General features: G+C 38.2%; 1 protein-coding gene across 3 annotated transcripts in view; it reads left to right on the top strand.

The window, feature by feature from the left end:
* The window catches only part of arhgap32b (Rho GTPase activating protein 32b), a 308,797-nt gene that overhangs the window by 279,156 nt on the left and 9,188 nt on the right, over window positions 1-20,453 (top strand). For all 3 annotated transcript variants that reach the window (XM_061898082.1, XM_061898081.1, XM_061898083.1), the window contains 6 exons: window positions 207-314; window positions 6,655-6,800; window positions 6,880-7,081; window positions 11,532-11,677; window positions 12,127-12,201; window positions 19,546-20,340. In XM_061898082.1, coding sequence (XP_061754066.1) covers window positions 207-314; window positions 6,655-6,800; window positions 6,880-7,081; window positions 11,532-11,677; window positions 12,127-12,201; window positions 19,546-20,340 — 1,472 coding nt within the window. The remainder of the gene's footprint in view (window positions 1-206; window positions 315-6,654; window positions 6,801-6,879; window positions 7,082-11,531; window positions 11,678-12,126; window positions 12,202-19,545; window positions 20,341-20,453) is intronic.

Here is a 20,453-nt window from a genome sequence, read left to right as displayed (position 1 = left end):
AGTGTGTTTGTCTCCATCTCCGGGTATGAATGTCACAAATGAACAACTTCTAGATTGGCTAAATCTTTCTGATTTTTTTTAAGTTTCACTATTCTTTTTCGATTTCTGTTACATCTTGAGTAATGCCAACAGAAATGTGTAATGTACATTTGATTTTGTCTGTACATGGTTTTAGTAACCATTCAACATTCATTTGTATCTTCTAGAACCCTCGAGTTCCTCATGAGACATCTTTCCCATTTGGCAGCATTCAGTTACATCACCAACATGCACAGCAAGAACCTGGCCATTGTCTGGGCTCCCAACCTGCTGAGGTAAGATACTACTACTACGACTACAACTCAGTGCTGTACCGTGTCACAAATTTAATCGCTATTGTGCCCAAAAATAAGCCGGGCGACTTTAAAAAAAAAAAACTGTCGCACATGTGTGAAAAGAAATTTCAACCCTTTCATTGCATTTACCTCCGAAAAGAAATCCATCCAAATTTGATAAAACTGCAGTATAATTTTCGCCAATCTGTATAGCATGTAGAAATACATTTAAACCATAACCAGTGAAAAATTGGACTGTGATTGATGCGGAAGTGTTGATCACTCTCGCTGAGAGCTGTGTAGCCCCCCTCCTGCGCAATGCACCGAAGGTAGCGCAGCTGCTCATCTGAGCTCAAACACGGGTGAAACCAGACCTTATTTAAAGGAACTGGTCGGTAAAAGACAACATATTTTTACCACCACATGACACTAACTGCACTGCACGCTCGTAACTACGAGGGTCAGAGGGAATATTGAACAACTAATCAATAATTTAAGTGACAAACTTGCCATTCAAATAATACTGTTTGTTGACAACATACAGCCGTGAAAGAACAATCAATCTGTTTATTAAGCAGAGGTAACACAAACGAGTGAAAGACTCAAACAAGATGACAAACTGCCGCTGCTATTCTGCTAAGCTATCAAAAACAGCTCGGTAATGCCTGCCTGTGACTCTGAGACTTAGGGTACTGATGTCACACGTCACTAGGCAACAGGCACCGGTTTTTAAAAGGCACACATTCAAGACGCACACACTGCTGTCAAATATATCCATCATATGAAACTTATCTCTACAGCATTATGCCAGATGTTAGCCTTTTTCTTAACACATTAATTACTTATCCAAGTAATTAATTACATTTATTCTGTTAATTCAATTACTGTTTTGGTAAAAAAACTTTGAAAAAAATAATTTTCAGAACACAGCCTGTCACACAGCATCATTACACAGTTGGCAGGTTGGTGTTCCTAGCTAAAGTCTTTGTGTGCATGTCCTGTAATGTCTACCTATAAAAACACCATTGTTAAAGGTCAATTATTTTCATTTTACTGCTGACGTTTACACTGTCCTCTTAAACAAGGGCACTTTATTATATGTTTTGTTTTTTGTGTTATTGTTAGCTGAAGAATTGAGCATAGCTAAATGTTTGCTTTTTAAAAAGAACATTGGATATTCTATTTTACTTTTCTTACATTTCCAAGACATCTTTTTTTTCTTTTTTTTAATCTCAAAACACCTCTCAAAGGCCTACTTAAATGAGATTTTCTTATTTAAACAGGGATAGCAGGTCCATTCTATGTGTCATACTTGATCATTTCGCGATATTGCCATATTTTTTCTGAAAGGAGTTAGTAGAGAACATCCACGATAAAGTTTGCTACTTTCGGTGTTAAGAGAAATGCCCTGCCTCTACCGGAAATCGCAGACGATGACGTCACACGTGTGGGGGCTCCTCACATATTCACATTATTTTTAAAGGGAGCCTCCAACAAAAAGTGCTATTTGGACCGGGAAAACGACAATTTCCCCATTAGTTTGAGCGAGGATGAAAGATTCGTGTTCGAGGATATTGATAGCGACGGACTAGAAAAAAAAAATGATTAAAAAAAAACAAGTTAAAAAAAAAACGCGATTGCATTGGGACGGATTCCGATGTTTTTAGAGACATTTACTACGATAATTATGGGAAATTCCTTATCTTTCTATTGTGTTGCTAGTGTTTTAGTGAGTTAAATAGTACCTGATAGTCGGAAGGGTGTCTCCACGGGTGTCTTGACGCGCAGTGTCTCAGGGGAGTCGACGTCAGCTATTGACGGCACAAGCTCAGCTTTTCTCCGGTAAGAACTGACATTTTAACCACAATTTTCTCACCGAAACCTGCTGGTTGACATTTGTTAGGGATTTATTTTGGTTTGACCGCGCTCTGATCCATAGGAAAGTTTCACCTCCAGGAATTTTGAACAATGAATCACCGTGTGTTTGTGTGGCTAAAGGCTAAAGCTTCATAACTCTGTCTTTCTACTGTGACTTCTCCAATATTAATTGAACAAATTGCAAAAGATTCAGCAACACAGATGTCCAAAATACTGTGTAATTATGCCGTTAAAGCAGACGACTTTTAGCTGTGTGTGTGTGTGTGTGTGTGTGTGTGTGTGTGTGTGTGTGTGTGTGTGTGTGTGTGCAGCGCTCATATTTCCTTAAAACCCGTGACGTCTTGCGTACACGTCATCATTACACGACGTTTTAAAAAGGAAACTCCCGGGAAATTTAAAATTGTAATTTAATAAATAGGCCGTATTGGCATGTGTTGCAATGTTAATATTTCATCATTGATAAATAAACTATCAGACTGCATGGTGGGTATTAGTGGGTTTCAGTAGGCCTTTAAGTTGGGATCCTATTATACACAACTTACTTTTCTCACTTGTTGGTTTATGTATTTGGGATCCACCGTCAGTCCCGAAAAATTAAAAAAAAAAAGTCATGGTGGAGATATTTCGTTACGTCAACAGATATTTCTAGTTATAGGTTAGTTTATGGGCCAAACTATTTAGGGATATGAGTTTTGGTCTATATCGCCCAGCCCCACACTTTTTAGCGACAGTGCAAGCACAATTTAGGGATGTTCTCTGTGTTTGAGTGTTGCAAGAGGCATTATGATGGCTTTGTGCTTATATGAATGAGTGCACATGTGTACCTTGTTTGAGTGTAAATAATTAATGTGATATTTAGGACATTTTATATTTGTTACAAAAAGGTTTCTGTGCTCCAGAAAAATTTCGGTGCTACTAGTTTTTTTCAATTAGTAGCACCGGTTCTACTAGTGAAAATAGTAGCACCGGTGCTACTAGTGAAAATAGTAGCACCGGTGCTACTAGTGAAAATAGTAGCACTGCTGTACGCTGTACCACTGCTACTACTACTTGTTAATTCTAATGATTTCTGCAGCAGTGCTCTTGTGTCCTGTGGTGGATACTTGAGAGACTGGTTGACACTTCTTCAAAAATTAAAGTCTTGGGAGGTAATGATACATGGGGAGGTAATAATTCCATATATCCACCTTGGATATAGAATGTTGAACACGTAAATAATTTGAGTCAGCGATATTATTGTAAATCTAGGCTGTGTTGATGGTTGAAATACAATATGTGGATTTAAGCCACACGTCGATTATTGTGTGAATGCTGAGGAGGAGGGATGGGACTATCAATCAGTACATTGATTGTTTTGGTATCGGATCGATACTATCCTGGTGTGATGGATATTTTTGTTGCAGTTTCTCTTCTATATGTCAAGCAAATAACTCTCTTTTTCTGAGGTTGCGCAGTTGGGAGAGTGTCCGTGCCTGCAACCTGAGGGTTCCTGGTTCAGTCCCCACCTTCTACCAAACGTGTCATGTCTGTTTTGTCCTTGAGCAAGACACTTCACCCTTGCTACTGATGGGTTGTGGTTAGGGCCTTGAATGGCACCTCCCGCCACCAGTGTGTGAATGAATGGGTGAATGTGGAAATCGTGTCAAAGCGCTTTGAGTACCTTGAAGGTAGAAAAGCGCTATACTGTACAAGTATAACCCATTTATATTTACCATTTTTTCGCAGTTAATGTGAGCGCAGTGTTTCTTCTTGTCTGTCAGTACAAACACTACGCCTCTCTCTTTGTGCTCACTTATGCTCATGTTATTTTTCACAAACATCTGTGGTATTTTAATTATTTTGTTTGCCTTCTAATGTTTATATTTTGTTCCATTTGTATTTTTTTATTATTTGGTAATAATTTATTGAATGAATATACAAACCCTGTTTCCATATGAGTTGGGAAATTGTGTTGGATGTAAATATAAATGGAATACAATGAGTTGAAAATCCTTTTCAACCCATATTTAATTGAATGCACTACAAAGACAAGATATTTAATGTTCAAACTCATAATCTTTATTTTTTTTTTGCAAACAATAATTAACTTACAATTTCATGGCTGCAACATGTGCTAAAGTGGTTGGGAAAGGGCATGTTCAACACTGTGCTACATCACCTTTTCTTTTAACAACACTCAATAAACATTTGGGAACTAATTGTTGAAGTTTTGAAAGTGGAATTCTTTCCCATGCTTGTTTTATGCAGTGCTTCAGTTGTTAACCCAGTATATACTTGGTATCATATTTATACCAACATTCCCAGTGCCTCCCACCCATTCTGAAGAGCATTCTTGTTATCCGGCACCATCTATTACTCAATTTTCGTACATCCAAATTTTCACACGTTTCATAATGTTTAAATACTTTGCCAAAAGTCTCCCCATTTTTTTGTATACCGCCTCAGTTATTGTGCAGCCAAACATTGCACAAAAAATGGTCAATTTGCCCATTCATCATTCAAGAATCCCAATGTATTGGTGACTGATTCTATTGGCTTTTTTGTTAAGTACAACTGCTATGTAATTCACCTTTGTACTAAATAAGTAAGGTTGCGAGTGCCAGCACTTTGGTAAAGGTGAGAAACACCATTGAATTCAAGAAAGAACGTGTAGCATAGAACAAAGGTAAAAAGTTAAAAGTGATGTTAAATGTTCATTTGTCATTTTCATTCATTTATATGTATTTCACATTATCTACATGTAAAACTAGAACTATTCTCTATAAAATGTGTTTGTCATTACTTGATAAGTGATAGTATTTAATGTTTTGGCTGTGGGTGATTTTGTATTAGATTTTTTTGACAGAGACAAGGTCTATTTTATTGGTTTTGTTTGGGATTTTTATTCATGAATATTGCAAAGCACCATTACAAAAGCTTCATACTTGCTATGTTTTCTTACGTGAGACAGCTTAGCAAATTTGCCAAGATATCCATTCATTTTCTACCGCTTGTCCCTTTTGGGGTGGCAGGGGGTGCTGGAGCCTATCTCAGCTGCATTCGGGCGGAAGATATATTTAAGTTTTTATTTGCAATCTGTTATGCTGTACTGATTGAATCAACCTAATGGAAAAGCATAGTAATGTTAAAAGGTAAGAAGCAGAATAGAAAATATTTTTAAAGTTATTTTCGACTACCTCGATGCACTGGTGTTCAATTTTGTCCCTCACAAACGTTGGTTCCACATCTGCTGAGTTGCCATCCACAACTGATGTTCTCTCTAGTACCCCTCAGCTGCCCAATAAGGTGCCCATTGTAAACATTCATAAAATTTCTGCACTAACACTATTATACACGGGAATTGAAGACAGGCACCTTCTTTTCTCTGTTCTTGTCATAAAGTAGTATGGTAAAACGCTCTAAAGTTGGCCCCGCTTGTTACTGATCCTGAGAATTGTATTTACGGGCATAGCAACAAATTCTGGGCCCTCATTCACAAGACTTCCAAATAGCCCGCTCATCCCACCCTATGCCCAAGTTTGCCGCCCCATACACACACTTTGTATGTTTACTTGCACTAAAAATAATTAAATATTTGCTTTGGTTTAAGCCAGCTTCTCAAAAACATGTAAAAACCTTGATTAGGTTTTTGACTTTTAAAAAATGGATTACCATATCTAGATAAACTCCCCTAAATAATGTAGTTTTGATTTAAAAAAGAAGAGACAAGTTTGTTTGTTTTTTCCACAAAAAAGCCAATAAATTCAATATAAAGAGTTGCCAGAATGTGAATTAACTTTGATAATCATATAACCTGTCTTTATTCATTTAAATAAATATTATAAATATGTACATTTTCCCTTTAGTCCATAGTGTAGAGATTAGCTCATACACATAAGATTATCATCAGTGGATAAAATGAATCATGAAATACATCATCATCATTATATTAGTGCATCTCCTGTAAATTGAGTCTTCCCCTGTCTTTAAAAAATTGTGACACATCTTTAACTTTAACCCAGGGTTTTTGAAGGCACCACATATATGGGCAATGAATTGCAAAATTGAAATATAACTTTTCTTCTATCACTACCTTCTTGTTTCCAAATGTTGGTGCTGTGTGTGAATGCTTAAAGGTAAGCTTTGATGATGTAATGATGTCCATGTTTAAAGTGAGGTTTGCTGCTTTCCAGGTGGAGCGAACCATTTTGCATTTTTGATAGGGGGTGTATGTAGTATTAGACATTCTTACTTTTATTAAAGCAACCTTATTATTGAACTTTTACGGCTAAATTAAAATGTTTGATGTCGTTTTGTACAACTTATATATTTAAATGGCTAAATACTTCCCACTTTAAACTTTACAAAAGCGTAGAGGCACCCCTGTGCTTAAGGCGCCAGTACAACATCCCCACTTACCCTCTCACTGATTGTATTGGAACATCCCAGTTTATACTTTTTTTTTTTTTTTTTGCTTTCCCAGGTCCAAACAGATTGAGTCTGCATGTTTCAGTGGCACCGCGGCCTTCATGGAAGTCAGAATCCAGTCGGTTGTGGTGGAATTCATTCTCAACCATGTGGACGTTCTTTTCAGCACCAAACTCAGCTCACTAATACGTGAGGGAGCAGGTATGGCCTCCTTTAAGTCCTCCATACGTAATCCTTCCACGACCCAGTACCCAATAATGGATGTACATTACATCCCCAGGTCACAACACATTGTCCCGACCAAAGTCTCTGCTGGTTTCGTCACCTTCCACCAAACTCCTGAGTTTGGAGGAGGCTCAGGCTCGAACCCAGGCACAGATCAACTCTCCTGTCACTGAAGACAGCAAGTATATTGAAGTCGGTGAGGGTCCTGCTGCCTTGCAGGGCAAATTCCACACTGTCATCGAGTTTCCTACTGAGAGGTTTGTGTTTTTTGTTTTGTTTTTCATTTTGTAGTGGTGTTTTAACAAACATAGCTAATTGTTTTATGCATCATATTATGTGTGTCTTGATCTGATAATAATGTCAGGTATCATCCCATTACCAGATAAAAAAAAATAGCATTGGATTATATCTATTTATATCTTGAATCTCAAGAACCAGTCCTGCAGCGTGTTTACTTGTAAAAAACTGGACAGCCTGTTAACATCTGAATGTCCTCCAATAAGCACACAGCGTAGGGTGTATATACAGTGGGGCAAAAAAGTATTTAGTCAGCCACCGATTGTGCAAGTTCTCCCACTTAAAATGATGACAGAGGTCTGTAATTTTCATCATAAGTACACTTCATCTGTGAGAGACAGAATGTGAAATCCAGGAATTCACATTGTAGGAATTTTAAATAATTTATTTGTAAATTATGGTGGACAATAAGTATTTGGTCACTTCAAAAAAGGAATATCTCTGGCTCTCATAGACCTGTAACTTCTTCTTTAAGAAGCTCTTCTGTCCTCCACTTGTTACCTGTATTAATGGAACCTGTTTGAACTCGTTATCTGTATAAAAGACACCTGTCCACAGCCTCAAACAGTCAGACTCCAAACTCCACTATGGCCAAGACCAAAGAGCTGTCAAAGGGCACCAGGAAAAGAATTGTACACCTGCACCAGACTGGGAAGAGTGAATCTACAATAGGCAAGCAGCTTGGTGTGAAAAAATCAACTGTGGTAGCAATTATCAGAGAATGGAAGACATACAAGACCACTGATAATCTCCCTCGATCTGGGGCTCCACGCAAGATCTCATCCCATGGGGTCAAAATGATCATGAGAACCGTGAGCAAAAATCCCAGAACCACACAGGGGGACCTGGTGAATGACCTGCAGAGAGCTGGGACCAAAGTAACAAAGGTTACCATCAGTAACACAATACGCCGACAGGGAATCAAATCCTGCAGTGCCAGACGTGTCCCCCTGCTTAGGCCAGTGCATGTCCTGGCCCGTCTGAAGTTTGCCAGAGAGCACATGGATGATACAGCAAAGGATTGGAAGAATGTTATGTGGTCAGATGAAACCAAAATATAACTTTTTGGCATAAACTCAACTCGTCTTGTTTGGAGGAAGAAGAATACTGAGTTGCAACCCAAAAACACCAAACCTACTGTGAAGCATAGGGGTGGAAACATCATGCTTTGGGGCTGTTTTTCTGCTAAGGGGACAGGACGACTGATCCGTGTTAAGGAAAGAATGAATGGGGCCATGTATCGTGAGATTTTGAGCCAAAACCTCCTTCCATCATTGAGAGCTTTGAAGATGAAACGTGGCTGGGTCTTCCAGCATGACAATGATCCAACACACCGCCCAAGCAACGAAGGAGTGGCTCCTCAAGAAGCGGTTGAAAGTCCTGGAGTGGCCTAGCCAGTCTCCAGACCTCAACCCCATAGAAAATCTGTGGAGAGAGTTGGAAGTCCGTGTTGCTCGGCGACAGCCCCAAAACATCACTGCTCTCGAGAAGATCTGCATAGAGGAATGGGCCAAAACTCGTCGTGTTTGGAGGAAGAAGACTACTGAGTTGCATCCCAAGAACACCATCCCTACTGTGACACATGGTGTGGAAACATCATGCTTTGGGGCTGTTTTTCTGTTAAGGGGACAAGACGATTGATCTGTGTTAAGGAAAGAATGAATGGGGCCATGTATCGTGAGATTTTGAGCCAAAACCTCCTTCCATCAGTGAGAGCTTTGAATGGTTGACCAAATACTTATTTTCCACCATAATTGACGAATAAATTCTTTAAAATTCCTACAATGTAAATTCCTGGATTTTTTTTCACATTCTGTCCCTCACAGTTGAAGTGTACCTATGATGAAAGTTACAGACCTCTGTCATCATATTAAGTGGGAGAACTTGCAAAATCGGTGGCTGACTAAATACTTTTTTGCCCCACAGTTTGTTTATTTAACAAACTATCTTTAACCCCCTTGAGTATGTTACATCTTTTAATAATTTGTTCTTTTTAATTCTTATTCGAGTTACACCTACTAGCCTTTTAACGCTTTTCTAATCATCCACTGTGTGTAAATATTGTGTCAACATATACAAAACCCAAAACCAGTGAAGTTTGCACCTTCTGTAAATCGTAAATAAAAACAGAATGCAAGGATTTGCAAATCCTTTCCAACCTATATTCGATTGACTTGACTGACCCCGAAAGGGACAAGCGGTAAGAAATGGATGGATGGACGGGATAGACTGCAAAGACGAGATATTTAACATTCAAACTGGAAAACTTTATTTTTTGCAAATTATAGCTTAATTGGAATTTGATGCCTGCAACATGTTTTAAAAAAGTGCCTAAAAAGACTGAGAAAGTTGAGGAATGCTCATCAAACGCTTACTTGGAACATCTCACAGGTGAACAGGCTAATTTGGAACAGGTGGGTGCCATGATTGGGTCTAAAAGTAACTTCCATAAAATGCTCAGTAATTCACAAACAAGGATGGAGCGAATGTCACCACTTTGTGAACAAACGCATGAGCAAATTGTTGAACAGTTTAAGAACAACATTTCTCAACGAGCTATTGCAAGGAACCTAGGGATTTCACCATTTACGGTTTGTAATATGATCAAAAGGTGCCGAGAATATGGAGAAATCACTACACGTAAGCGATAATACGGACCTTTGATACATCAGGTGGTTCTGCATCAAAAAGCGACATCAGTGTGTAAAGGATATCACCACATGGGCTCAGGAACACTTCAGAAAACCACTGTCAGTAATTACAGTTTGTCGCTATATCTGTAAGTGCTAGTTAAAACTCTACTATGCAAAGCCAAAGCCATTTATCAACAACACCCAGAAATGCCGCCTGCTTCGCTGGGCCCGAGCTCATCTAAGATGGACTGATGCAAAGTGGACAAGTGTTCTGTGGTCTGACGAGTGCACATTTCTAATTTTTTTGGGAAACTGTGGACGTCGTGTCTTCCGGACCAAGGAAGAATAAAAACATCCTGATTGTTATAGGAGCAAAGTTCGAGAGCCAGCATCTGTGATGGTATGGGGTTTATTAGTCCCCAAGGCATTGGTAACTTACACATCTGGGAAGGTACCATTAATGCTGAAAGGTACATATAAGTTTTGGAGCAACATATGTTGCCATCCAAGCAACTTTATCATGGACGCCCCTTCTTATTTCAGCAAGACAATGCCAAGCCACCTGTTACAACAACGTGGCCTCATAGTAAAAGAATGCGGGTACTAGACTGGCCTGCCTGTGGTTTAGACATGTCTCCCATTGAAAATGTGTGGTGCAAAATGAAGCCTAAAAGACCACAAAGGAGACCCCGGACTGTTGAACAACTTAAGCTGCACATCAAGCAAGAATGGGAAATAATTCCACCTGAAAAGCTTAAAAATGTGGTCTCCTCAGTTCCCAAAGGTTTACTGAGTGTTGTTAAATGGAAAGGCCATGTAACACAGTTGTAAAAATGCCCCTGTGCCAACTTTTTTGCAATGTGTTGCTGACATTAAATACTAAGTTAATGATTATTTGCAATAAGAAAACAAGTTTCTCAGTTTGATCATTAAATATCTTGTTTATTCAATTGAATATAAGTTGAAAAGGATTTGCAAATCATTGTATTCTGTTTTTATTTACGATTTACACAACGTACCAACTTCACCGGTTTTGGGATTTGTAAAAAATATGGTGTAAATGAATTAGTAATATTAATTACAGCTCTTAACACAATAACCCATATGATTAATAAAAAAAGTATTGCGTTATCAAAAATGAATAAAGATTAGTCAGTGTTTGTTTTGACCGCCGGAAGGTGGCGCACATGTCAGTGGTCATGATGATAGTTAGAGCGACGGCTCTGCGCCCTTCATAGCAAACTCTGACAGAACAAATTTGATTGGCAAAAGGAAAATATGTGCCTGGAAAAGGTGAACAATTATGTCTACAAAGCGCACTGTGTGGTTTGCTGCTGTTTTTTTGTTTTGTTTTATTGTCCACGTTGGTGGATTGTGTGACATTAAACAGCATGCTGCTAGTAGTGGTCAAAAAACATATCAGAGGAAACAAAACCAGTGGAAAACTTTACCGGTTTGTTTTCCAACAGGCAACACCAATAACCAACCAGAAGTTAAGCAGCATATAGTTTTATTAAAGAAATATATTTACTTTATTTTTATAAATGTTTTATTTTGCAATAAACTTAAATGGTTGAGCAATTTTCCATCTAGCCTATTCATATTACTCCAAAACATGCAGTTAGTTAAATTTAAGTTTGAGTCGAATGGTAGTGTTTCACAAAAAAAGGCCAAACCAATCAGTAGTGGTGAAGACTATAAGTGTTGCCGGTGTTCTAAGAAAATGCTAATTATCTGCATCTCACCAAATTTTACATTTGCATGTTTTTAATCACAGGAAGAGACCCCCTGTTAAATCCAAGAAATCTCCTGTGGGGAGCTGGCGATCTTTTTTCAACCTCGGAAAGTCCTCATCCATGTCCAAGCGCAAACTGCATCGCAACCCCAGTGAGCCCAATGAATTGAAAGCCATGGCTCTTGCTGGTGTGTCTTTCTTTTTTTCATTTGGAATGTTTTAGCATTTTAGATAGAGGAGTAATTTAAGGTTTTAGGCAAGATTAAGATTGCAACAACACATCACCAGTACGTTAAAACTAACCACCAAAAAGGCCACGTGTTTCCATACAAGACAATTTAATGATGTAAGAGGGTTTTAAAACACTGGCTCCTCCTTGACCCTATTTGCCTGCTATTATTACTGCTAGCCAAAGGCTGGGATGCAACGAAATTGCACACTTCCTGTCCCTTACTTAAATGTTTACAGGATTGGGACGTTTTTGTAATAAACTGAAGGGTCCATACAGAAACTCTGAAAATGAATACATGTATCGCTATACCCCTAATTTTATAGTATTTACTCTTATCATGCAGTAATCATATTTTAGCAAACGCAACAAATTGCTGATACTTTTTTTATGAATCAAATGTTCTAGGGGGAAGAGGGGATACAGCAACATTGAGATCTGCTAAAAGTGAAGAGTCACTGAGTTCTCTGCATAATGTAGAAGGTAAGCCACTTTTAAATTCCTTGATAATTTTTTTTCATGAATTGGTTTAATAATTACATGTCTCAAAGAGGTTATGTTTTGTCTTCAACATTTTCATTTGTGTGAGCTTAAATAATGTACTTGCTAATTCCATGTTCATAGCTGGTTACTCTTTGCCATATAGTAACACGGTTACAGCTACCCTGCTGTTAAGGTACACTAAGCACTTATTCTGCTGTTGTTTCATTACTTGGAGTGAGTACCAAATTTGGTACTTTCCCAGGTACTGACCCAGTTCTACCATCAATTCTCGTAAAAAACAAACAGTACCATATTTGATACCTTTGAAACCCTTGACGGCATGTCCATTTGCAGATTATGTACCAGCTCTAACATTTGCCGGATAAAACAGCGCTCAAGCAACACTCACTGCAGCCTCAGCCAAACTGTCTCTAGATAGTGTTGCAATGTTCCCTGCGAGCAACGCAAGTATGCCAGTTAGAAAGTGTTTAAAATAATGCTCTATTTTTCCAAAATGACAACGGTAATGAAGTCTGACGGAAAACAGGCATCTACATTTAACATCAACGCTACTATGTTCCAAAGGGTTACTGAACAAGAAGACAATAAAGGTCTACAATTGGAGAATTATATAAATCTTTCACATCAGGAATAATTATTTTTATTACACCGACGAACAATATAATAGCACCATTATTAGCAACAAATTGTCAATTATTCATTTCAAAAGCAGAGGCCTGTTTGCAAAATACAAAAAAATGAAGCATTTTCTGGAACAATTCAACAAACCCTTCAAAGTGATTGCCGTCTCAGAACATGGATCAATGCTAAAAAAGGAATAGATTTTGATTTGTAATGATAAGAACTGAATTGTATCAACAAAACCGACAAGAATGGAGAAGAATGAACGACCTGAACTACAAAGTTGTAATATAACGTAATTTGCTAATGATAATATCTTAAAATATATAACCTTTGAAAAGTCATGAAAAAAGCAAAATCTTATTCATCAGCTGTGTATACATCAGTGGTGTGCCGTTAGGGCCAGCAAGGCCTTCTCTGTTGGCTTAACATAACCAGAAATCATGACCATAATTAAAGATAAACAATTTTTTTTATTTACTATCGCTATATATCAAAAAGTATTCATATTCTCTGCATATCATATCCTTCCAGGGCTGTTGATTTTAGTTTGTTTGTGTCCAATCAGAATTCAGCCAGCTTATGTTGCCATGCTGTACAAAATCTGCCAGAGGCCTTCAGAATCAACAAGGCTGGCGTCTGTCACTCTAAGTGAACAGGGATATACAGTGATACAGTTGCGATAGCCAATCAGATCACGAGTTGTTGTCAGTAAGGCCTTCTCGATGGCCTCACATTGAACGTGACATTTACGTGTCCTGTGATGGGATGCTCATCGGGACCGTTAGCGGATTACTTTGACAACGCAGAGAGTTGAGAGACAGTTGCGATAGCAAATCAGATTGCAAGTTGTTGACAGTAGCTGTTCTGTTAACACTAAAAGTTGTAAACTCTTGTTTTTTAAAGTGTGTTATGCTTGTCATTTAATTAGCATTGTTACATGTGCATTTGTCGCCATCATGTGGTCAAGGCAGTTTTTTTATCTTTGATAAATGTGTACTTTGACTCAAACTTTATTGACCGGAAGTTGCATAAGCCAAGCAGAGAAATTTAGGGTATATATTTTACTTGTGGATGCGTTTTAATGGATTTTAAATGCGGCAAAAAAATAACCCGTTTTTTATACTGTTGATGTGATTCAATGCTGAGTATGGTATGTGTTCCTGTATAGTATTTCTCCAGCAATGGTCATGTGGTGACATCCATTAGAGAGTTAATCATTGAAGTCAGACATCACTGAAGTCAAATATTGAAATGTTTGAGGACTGAATTAAGGCAATCTTTAATGAGATCAGTCAAGAAATATTTTTTTATGTGGTGACTTCAACACTGACCTTTTGAATCTTAATAAGCAAAAGGCCATTGATACAATTTATAGCATATATCCTAAAATTACAAGAGCAAGCAGACTCGCAGGACACTGTGCCACATTTACCGATAACATTTTTATTAATTATTTTGATTATAATAACACTACAAATGGTTTGCTAATACTGAACATCAGTGGTCATATATATGTTTTCACAATCAATAATGGAAACTACAGAAAGAGGAACATGGATGACAAAAAGACACTTTGAAAAATACGCATTGAAAAAAGCGTGAATGCTTTAAGAATGATCTGAGAGTACAAAGCTGGGACAATGTGTACAGTGAAAATTATGTGGATGATGCATATGTGAATTTTTAAAAATATTTTCATGATGGTTTTTGACAAACATTGTTCTTGGAAACAAAACTTAATAAGAAGCAAAAGAACAATCAACCATGGATGACAAAGGTACTGAAAAATGATTCTAAAAAGAAAAATACGTTATATAGAACATTCATAACGCAAAGATCTGGAATTGTCCAAAATATTTTGGTATCCTGGAGCATTCAAAAGTTCATTTCCCTGGAACGAAGGGGCCAAGCCCAACCCCTGAAAAACAACGCCACACCATAATCCCTCTTCCACCAAATTTCACACTCTGCACAATGCAGTCCAAAATGTACCGTTCTCCTGGCAACTTCCAAACCCAGACTCGTCCATCAGATTGCCAAATGGAAAAGCGTGATTCATCACTCCAGAGAACGTGTCTCCACTAATGTAGAGTCCAGTGGTGACGTGCTTTACACCACTGCATCCGACGCTTTGCATTGGACTTGGTGATGTATGGCTTAGACGCTGATGTATGGCTTGGATACAGCTGCTTGGCCATGGAAACCCATTCCGTGAAGCGCTCTGCGGACTGTAGGTGGGTTAATTAGAAGGTCACGTGAAGTTTGGAGCTCTGTACCAACTGACTGCAGAAAGTTGGCGACCTCTTTGCACTATGCGCTTCAGCATACACTGACCCCTCTGTCAGTTTACGTGGCCTACCACTTCATGGCTGAGTTGCTGTTGTTCCAAAGCGCTTACCTTTTCTTATAATAAAGCCGACAGTTGACTTTGGAATATTTAGGAGGGAGGAAATTTCACGACTGGATTTGTTGCACAGGTGGCATCCTATGACAGTTCCACGCTGGAGATCACTGAGCTCCTGAGTGCGGCCCATTTTTTCACAAATGTTTGTACAAACAATTTCCATGCCTAAGTGCTTGATTTTATACACCTGTGGCCTGTCCAAGTGATTCTGATCATTTGGATGGGTGGCCAAATACTTTCGACAATATAGTGTATTTTAGCTACCCACCATTTAAAACAGGCAAATTCCCAAACAAAATGAAAATAGCAAAATTGCACCAATTTACAAGACTGAGGACAAAAAACAGTTTTCAAACCACAGACCTGTTTCCTTACTTCCGCAATTTTCTAAAATTATTATTCAACAAGAAGATTGGACAAATTCATAAATAAAAGTGGAACATTAATCAAAATAACGGGAGAGATTACCAATGCAATAGATGGAAGATAGTGTGCATCTGCAGTGTTTATGGATCTAACAAACCGATTTAACACAATCAACCATATTATCTTAGTTAGCAAATTGTATGGCATCAGATGACTGGTCTTGATTTGAGTAAGAAGCTACTTAACCAACAGGAAGCAATACGTGCACTGCAAAAACTGAAATCTAAGTAAGATTAAATATCTCAAATAAGGGTGATAATTGCTTATTTTCTGTCCGATAAGATAATTATTCTCACTAAGCAGATTTTATGTTAGTGTTTTTCTTGTTTTAAGGGTTTTGGTCCCAAATGATCTCAGTAAGATATTACAGCTTGTTGCTGAGATTGTATGACCTATATTGAGTAAAACATGCTTGAAAATAGAATATAAACAGTTCCTAAGCTGTGTCATCAACACTCACAAGTATAAAACTACTTTTTCAAAGTAATAATTTCTTACGTCAAGCATGGAAAAGAAAATCATGATGCCTAACACATGTCATTATGTCAAGATAATGGTACCAGCATTTACTTAATTTAAGAATATTTTTCAACATATTGAGCAAAAAGGCCTTTTTTTTTTCGACTGAGAAAAGTACACTTGTTATTGGTGAGAAAATGCTTATTTTAAGGTATTTCCGGGTTCATTTTACTTGTTTTGGAAAGTCTTGACAAGCCAAATTTTCTTATTCTGTTGGCAGATAATTTTGCTTAGTTCAAATAAAATACCCCTTATTTTTGTATCATTTTTTCTTGTTTTTGAACACTGGCTTTTTGCAGTGTGAAGCCAGGCGAGCACACGCCCATAGCGCTAAATATATATTGTGGTGTACCCCAGGTAGGGCTGGGTGATATGGCCTTTTTTTAATATCTCGATATTTTTAGGCCATATCGCAATACACGATATATAGCTCGATATTTTGCCTTGGCCTTGAATGAACACTTGATACATATCACAGCAGTATGATGATTCTATGTGTCTACATTAAACATTCCTGTTCATACTCCATTAATATATGTTACTTTTAAACTTTCATGCAGAGAAGGAAATCACATCCAAGTCAATTGACCAAAACTGTAGTTATTAAACATTTATTAAGCAGTGGCACAAATGTTCATGTCATTTCCAAAACAGAAAGTGCAAAATTGTCAGAGACATTTTAAGTGTCAAATAAAAATGAGCTGCATAATAGGAAATCAAATAGTGTTCGTCCTTCGCTACGGACGTTATTAAATTCTGTTAGAGATGGAGATGTTAAGTAGAGTAAGCACTCTTCATTCTCTAGCAGGTGACTTTTCAATTGATGCTATATATTAGCAGTAATGCTACTTTTTGTAGCAATGCCGTTTTGCCCCACACTTGACAAATTACGGTTGTATTTTCGACATATTCCCTCTTGAAGCCAAACCACCGCCAGACGATGGACCCCCTGCTGTTTTTCTTTGGAATTATTTCTTCCTTCATTCGCACCTTCTTTCTCTCGTATTACCACTCACATTGCTCTGCTAGCATCACAGCTAACGTTTCCCATGCTGCTACCTCTCTGCTTCGCGAGGGCGTATACGTACGTGACGTATGACATGACAGCATGTGACATATGTAAGAAGGTGCGCTTGTTGACTGTGAGAAGGACAGACGGGAAAGAGCAAGAAGAACCTGTAATGTAATGCCCGCAGCTAAAAGCAACTGCGTGAAAACGTATACTCGAATATCATGATATAGGCATTTTCTACATCGCACAGAGACAAACCCGCGATATATCATGCATATCGATATATCGCCCAGCCCTAACCCCAGGGATCAATACTAAGACCAAAATTGTTCAATCTCTTTACAAACAACATTTGTAAAGGTACACATGACTTCAAGTTAGTCCTATTTGCAAACGACACAACTTTGTTCTGGAGAGAACACACAGGAGCTAATACAAATAACAGAATAAATTTACAAACTAAAGAGATGGTTTGACAAAGACAGACTATCTTTGAATCTCATTTAAACTAAAATAATGATTTTCGATAACCGCACAAGAGTAAGTCAAACACTAAGTGGGTAAAATAAACAAAATGTTTAAGTTTGATATTACAGAATAAAATACGCTGAAAATCTCATGAAAAATACAACCAAGTCGCAAGAAATATGTCAATAATGAATAGAGCTAAATATTAATATGTTTATATTGGAACACAATAACTCCATATTTTTTACTGCTTGCTATTGTTACCATATTTCATTCAGTGGAAATATGGGGAAATAACTGCAAAGGTATGCTTCATTCACTAACCATGTTGTTTAGAATAAAACATGATGTAGGAACCCTTTATTTATAGAATCAACAATATTGAAATTAAATTAGTTTGTGCATCTGCAAACAGCTAAAATTATGCACGAAGCAAACTACCGGTATAACCTGCTACCCAAGAATGTACAAAACCTCTTACCGATAAAAGAGAGGAAATATAACCTTAGTGGGATGTTTCTTAAAACATTTGTATGCACATGCATCACTTAAAAACTTTAGTATATCAGTATGTGGAATTTAATTATGAAGTGGATTAAGAAAAGAACTCAACGAATGTACTAATATGATCCAGTTTAAGAATCTGTTCAAACTCAAAGTGTTTAGTGTTTACACAGTACAAAGAAGAAGAATCTGATATACATCTTGACATCTTAAATCTTATTCATCTTATTCATAAATCATAAACTACTAAACTATTCATTCATGAAAATGTTATTGATTGTTTATTAATGTAGTTAATATTTTTTTTATTTACTCATTGTCTTATTTATTTACCTACTCATTTAATTATTCATTAATTCACTATATGTTACAAGTTGAGTATAAAGGTGTTAGGAATTGTTATCACACAAAAAGGGTTTGATAGCAAAAAGGATTAAATAGGCTTTGCTTTTTCTTACTCCTTTTCGGACATGCTGTAATGAGAAACTAGAAATATGTGATATATCCTATTGTAATTGTATGCATGTTCAAAATAAACAAACATCAGAACCATAACCAATTCACATGTATTAACACATGAATACACACAAATGTACCGGAAATTGGTACTCGGGTACTAGGAATTGGCACCATTCAAATGTGTAAAAGTACCTATCTCTATTCACTACATTACATTAAAAATAGCTTAGCTGTTAGCATGGCTTTTTGTTTCCTGCTCTCTCTGGCTCAGGTCTGGGTGTTGAATGCCTAGCTTTTCCTTGTCCTGCAGAGATACTTGCAAGAAATGTAGCAATGAAGGTGAGAATCTGAAACTTAAAAGCACGACTTTGCACTCTGTTTGGGCATACTTCAGCTGCGCTATCTAGCCAGCTCTTTGAGGTGGCTACATTGCGTTGACAAAGCTTGTTAGCAATGTTATTGTGATCACAGGGACTCTGAATAGTGCATGCTGTATACGGAATAGACTGCTCAAACTGGAGTGCTCATATCAGAGATTTAAATGCTGTCTGATGTTATCCAACACTCGTTTTTGTTTTTTTTGCAGGCCGATGTCCGATATCAGTATCGGATCAGTAAACCTCTGATAATAATGCTGACTCTGGCTTTCTTCTGAGTTTTTCTTTTTCTTAGTGAAATGTAACTGTGGAGAAGCAATTGCTATATAGTCGGCTACCATGTGCATGTGGCGCTTGTTTGTCTTGGTGTTTCTTTTCCCAACCCACACACACACACCCCCCAAATGTTACTGTAGAGGAGCAATCGCAATAGAGTCTGCACTCCCCAAAAAGCTGTTAACCTTGCGCAAACATGACTTCAAAAACCTTTGGCTGTGCTTTCTAAACACTTGTTTACATTGTTTCCTCAGGCGAGTCCAAGGTTTATCGTCCTCGACGACCGCGATCAAGCAGTGACGCTCTTTCTGCGTCATTTAACGGTGATCTGTTGGATGGTCGACCGCACTGCGACTCCTACGACAACCTTGATGCCACAGAGAATAGCGACGGTGATGACGGGCCTATCTGTGTGCCTGCTCTTATTTCACCTCCCCGCGCAGCCGGCGAAGACATTGACCTCAGCCCACCGGACATCGGCATGGCCTCTTTGGACTTTGATCCGATGTCTTTCCAGTGCAGTCTTCCTGACACAACCCACTCGTTTCCTCTGGCAGACTCACAAGCGGGAGCAGAGGGCGCCATGTTGAAGAGGAGCCCCGGCAGCCTCTGGGGAAAGAGAAGTGGATCTGACATCCCATCTTCTGCTTTCATTGGCAACTTCACCTCGTCCTTTTTGTCCTCGAACTTTAGCCTGGCTGCGGGAGAGAAAACAGAAAGCCAGAAACTGACCACTTCCTACTCTTGCACGGATAAACCCACGCAAATGGTGTCGCCAGTTAAAAGTTCAAAAATTCCAACTTCCGCCTCTTCAGAGCCTGTTTCTGTTGAGATGCCTGAGAAAAATACTAGTGGACAGATGAGGGTTCAACAACCTTTATCTCCTCACTCAGAGCCAAAACACTCGCCTTCATATGTAAAAGCTGAGCCATCTCTGAGTGAATCTTTCCGAATGGAGCTACACTCCAAGCTCGCAATCCTGGACAGCGAGGACAGTCAAGAGCCAAAGAGTCAAGACAGGGTTCAGCAGTTGTCAGAGAAGAAAAAAGGTAAGTTTCCTAAATGTGCAGGTTAGGTGTGCATGGATCTTAAACTGCTAATTCCAAATACTAATCAAGCAACAGGCTTTTTTTATTCTCCTCTTTACCAGGCTTCCTTTCTT

Source organism: Nerophis ophidion, linkage group LG04 (genome assembly GCF_033978795.1).
Source record: "Nerophis ophidion isolate RoL-2023_Sa linkage group LG04, RoL_Noph_v1.0, whole genome shotgun sequence".
NCBI classification, from domain to species: Eukaryota; Metazoa; Chordata; class Actinopteri; order Syngnathiformes; family Syngnathidae; genus Nerophis; species Nerophis ophidion.
This window is presented reverse-complemented; position numbering and strand designations above follow the sequence as displayed.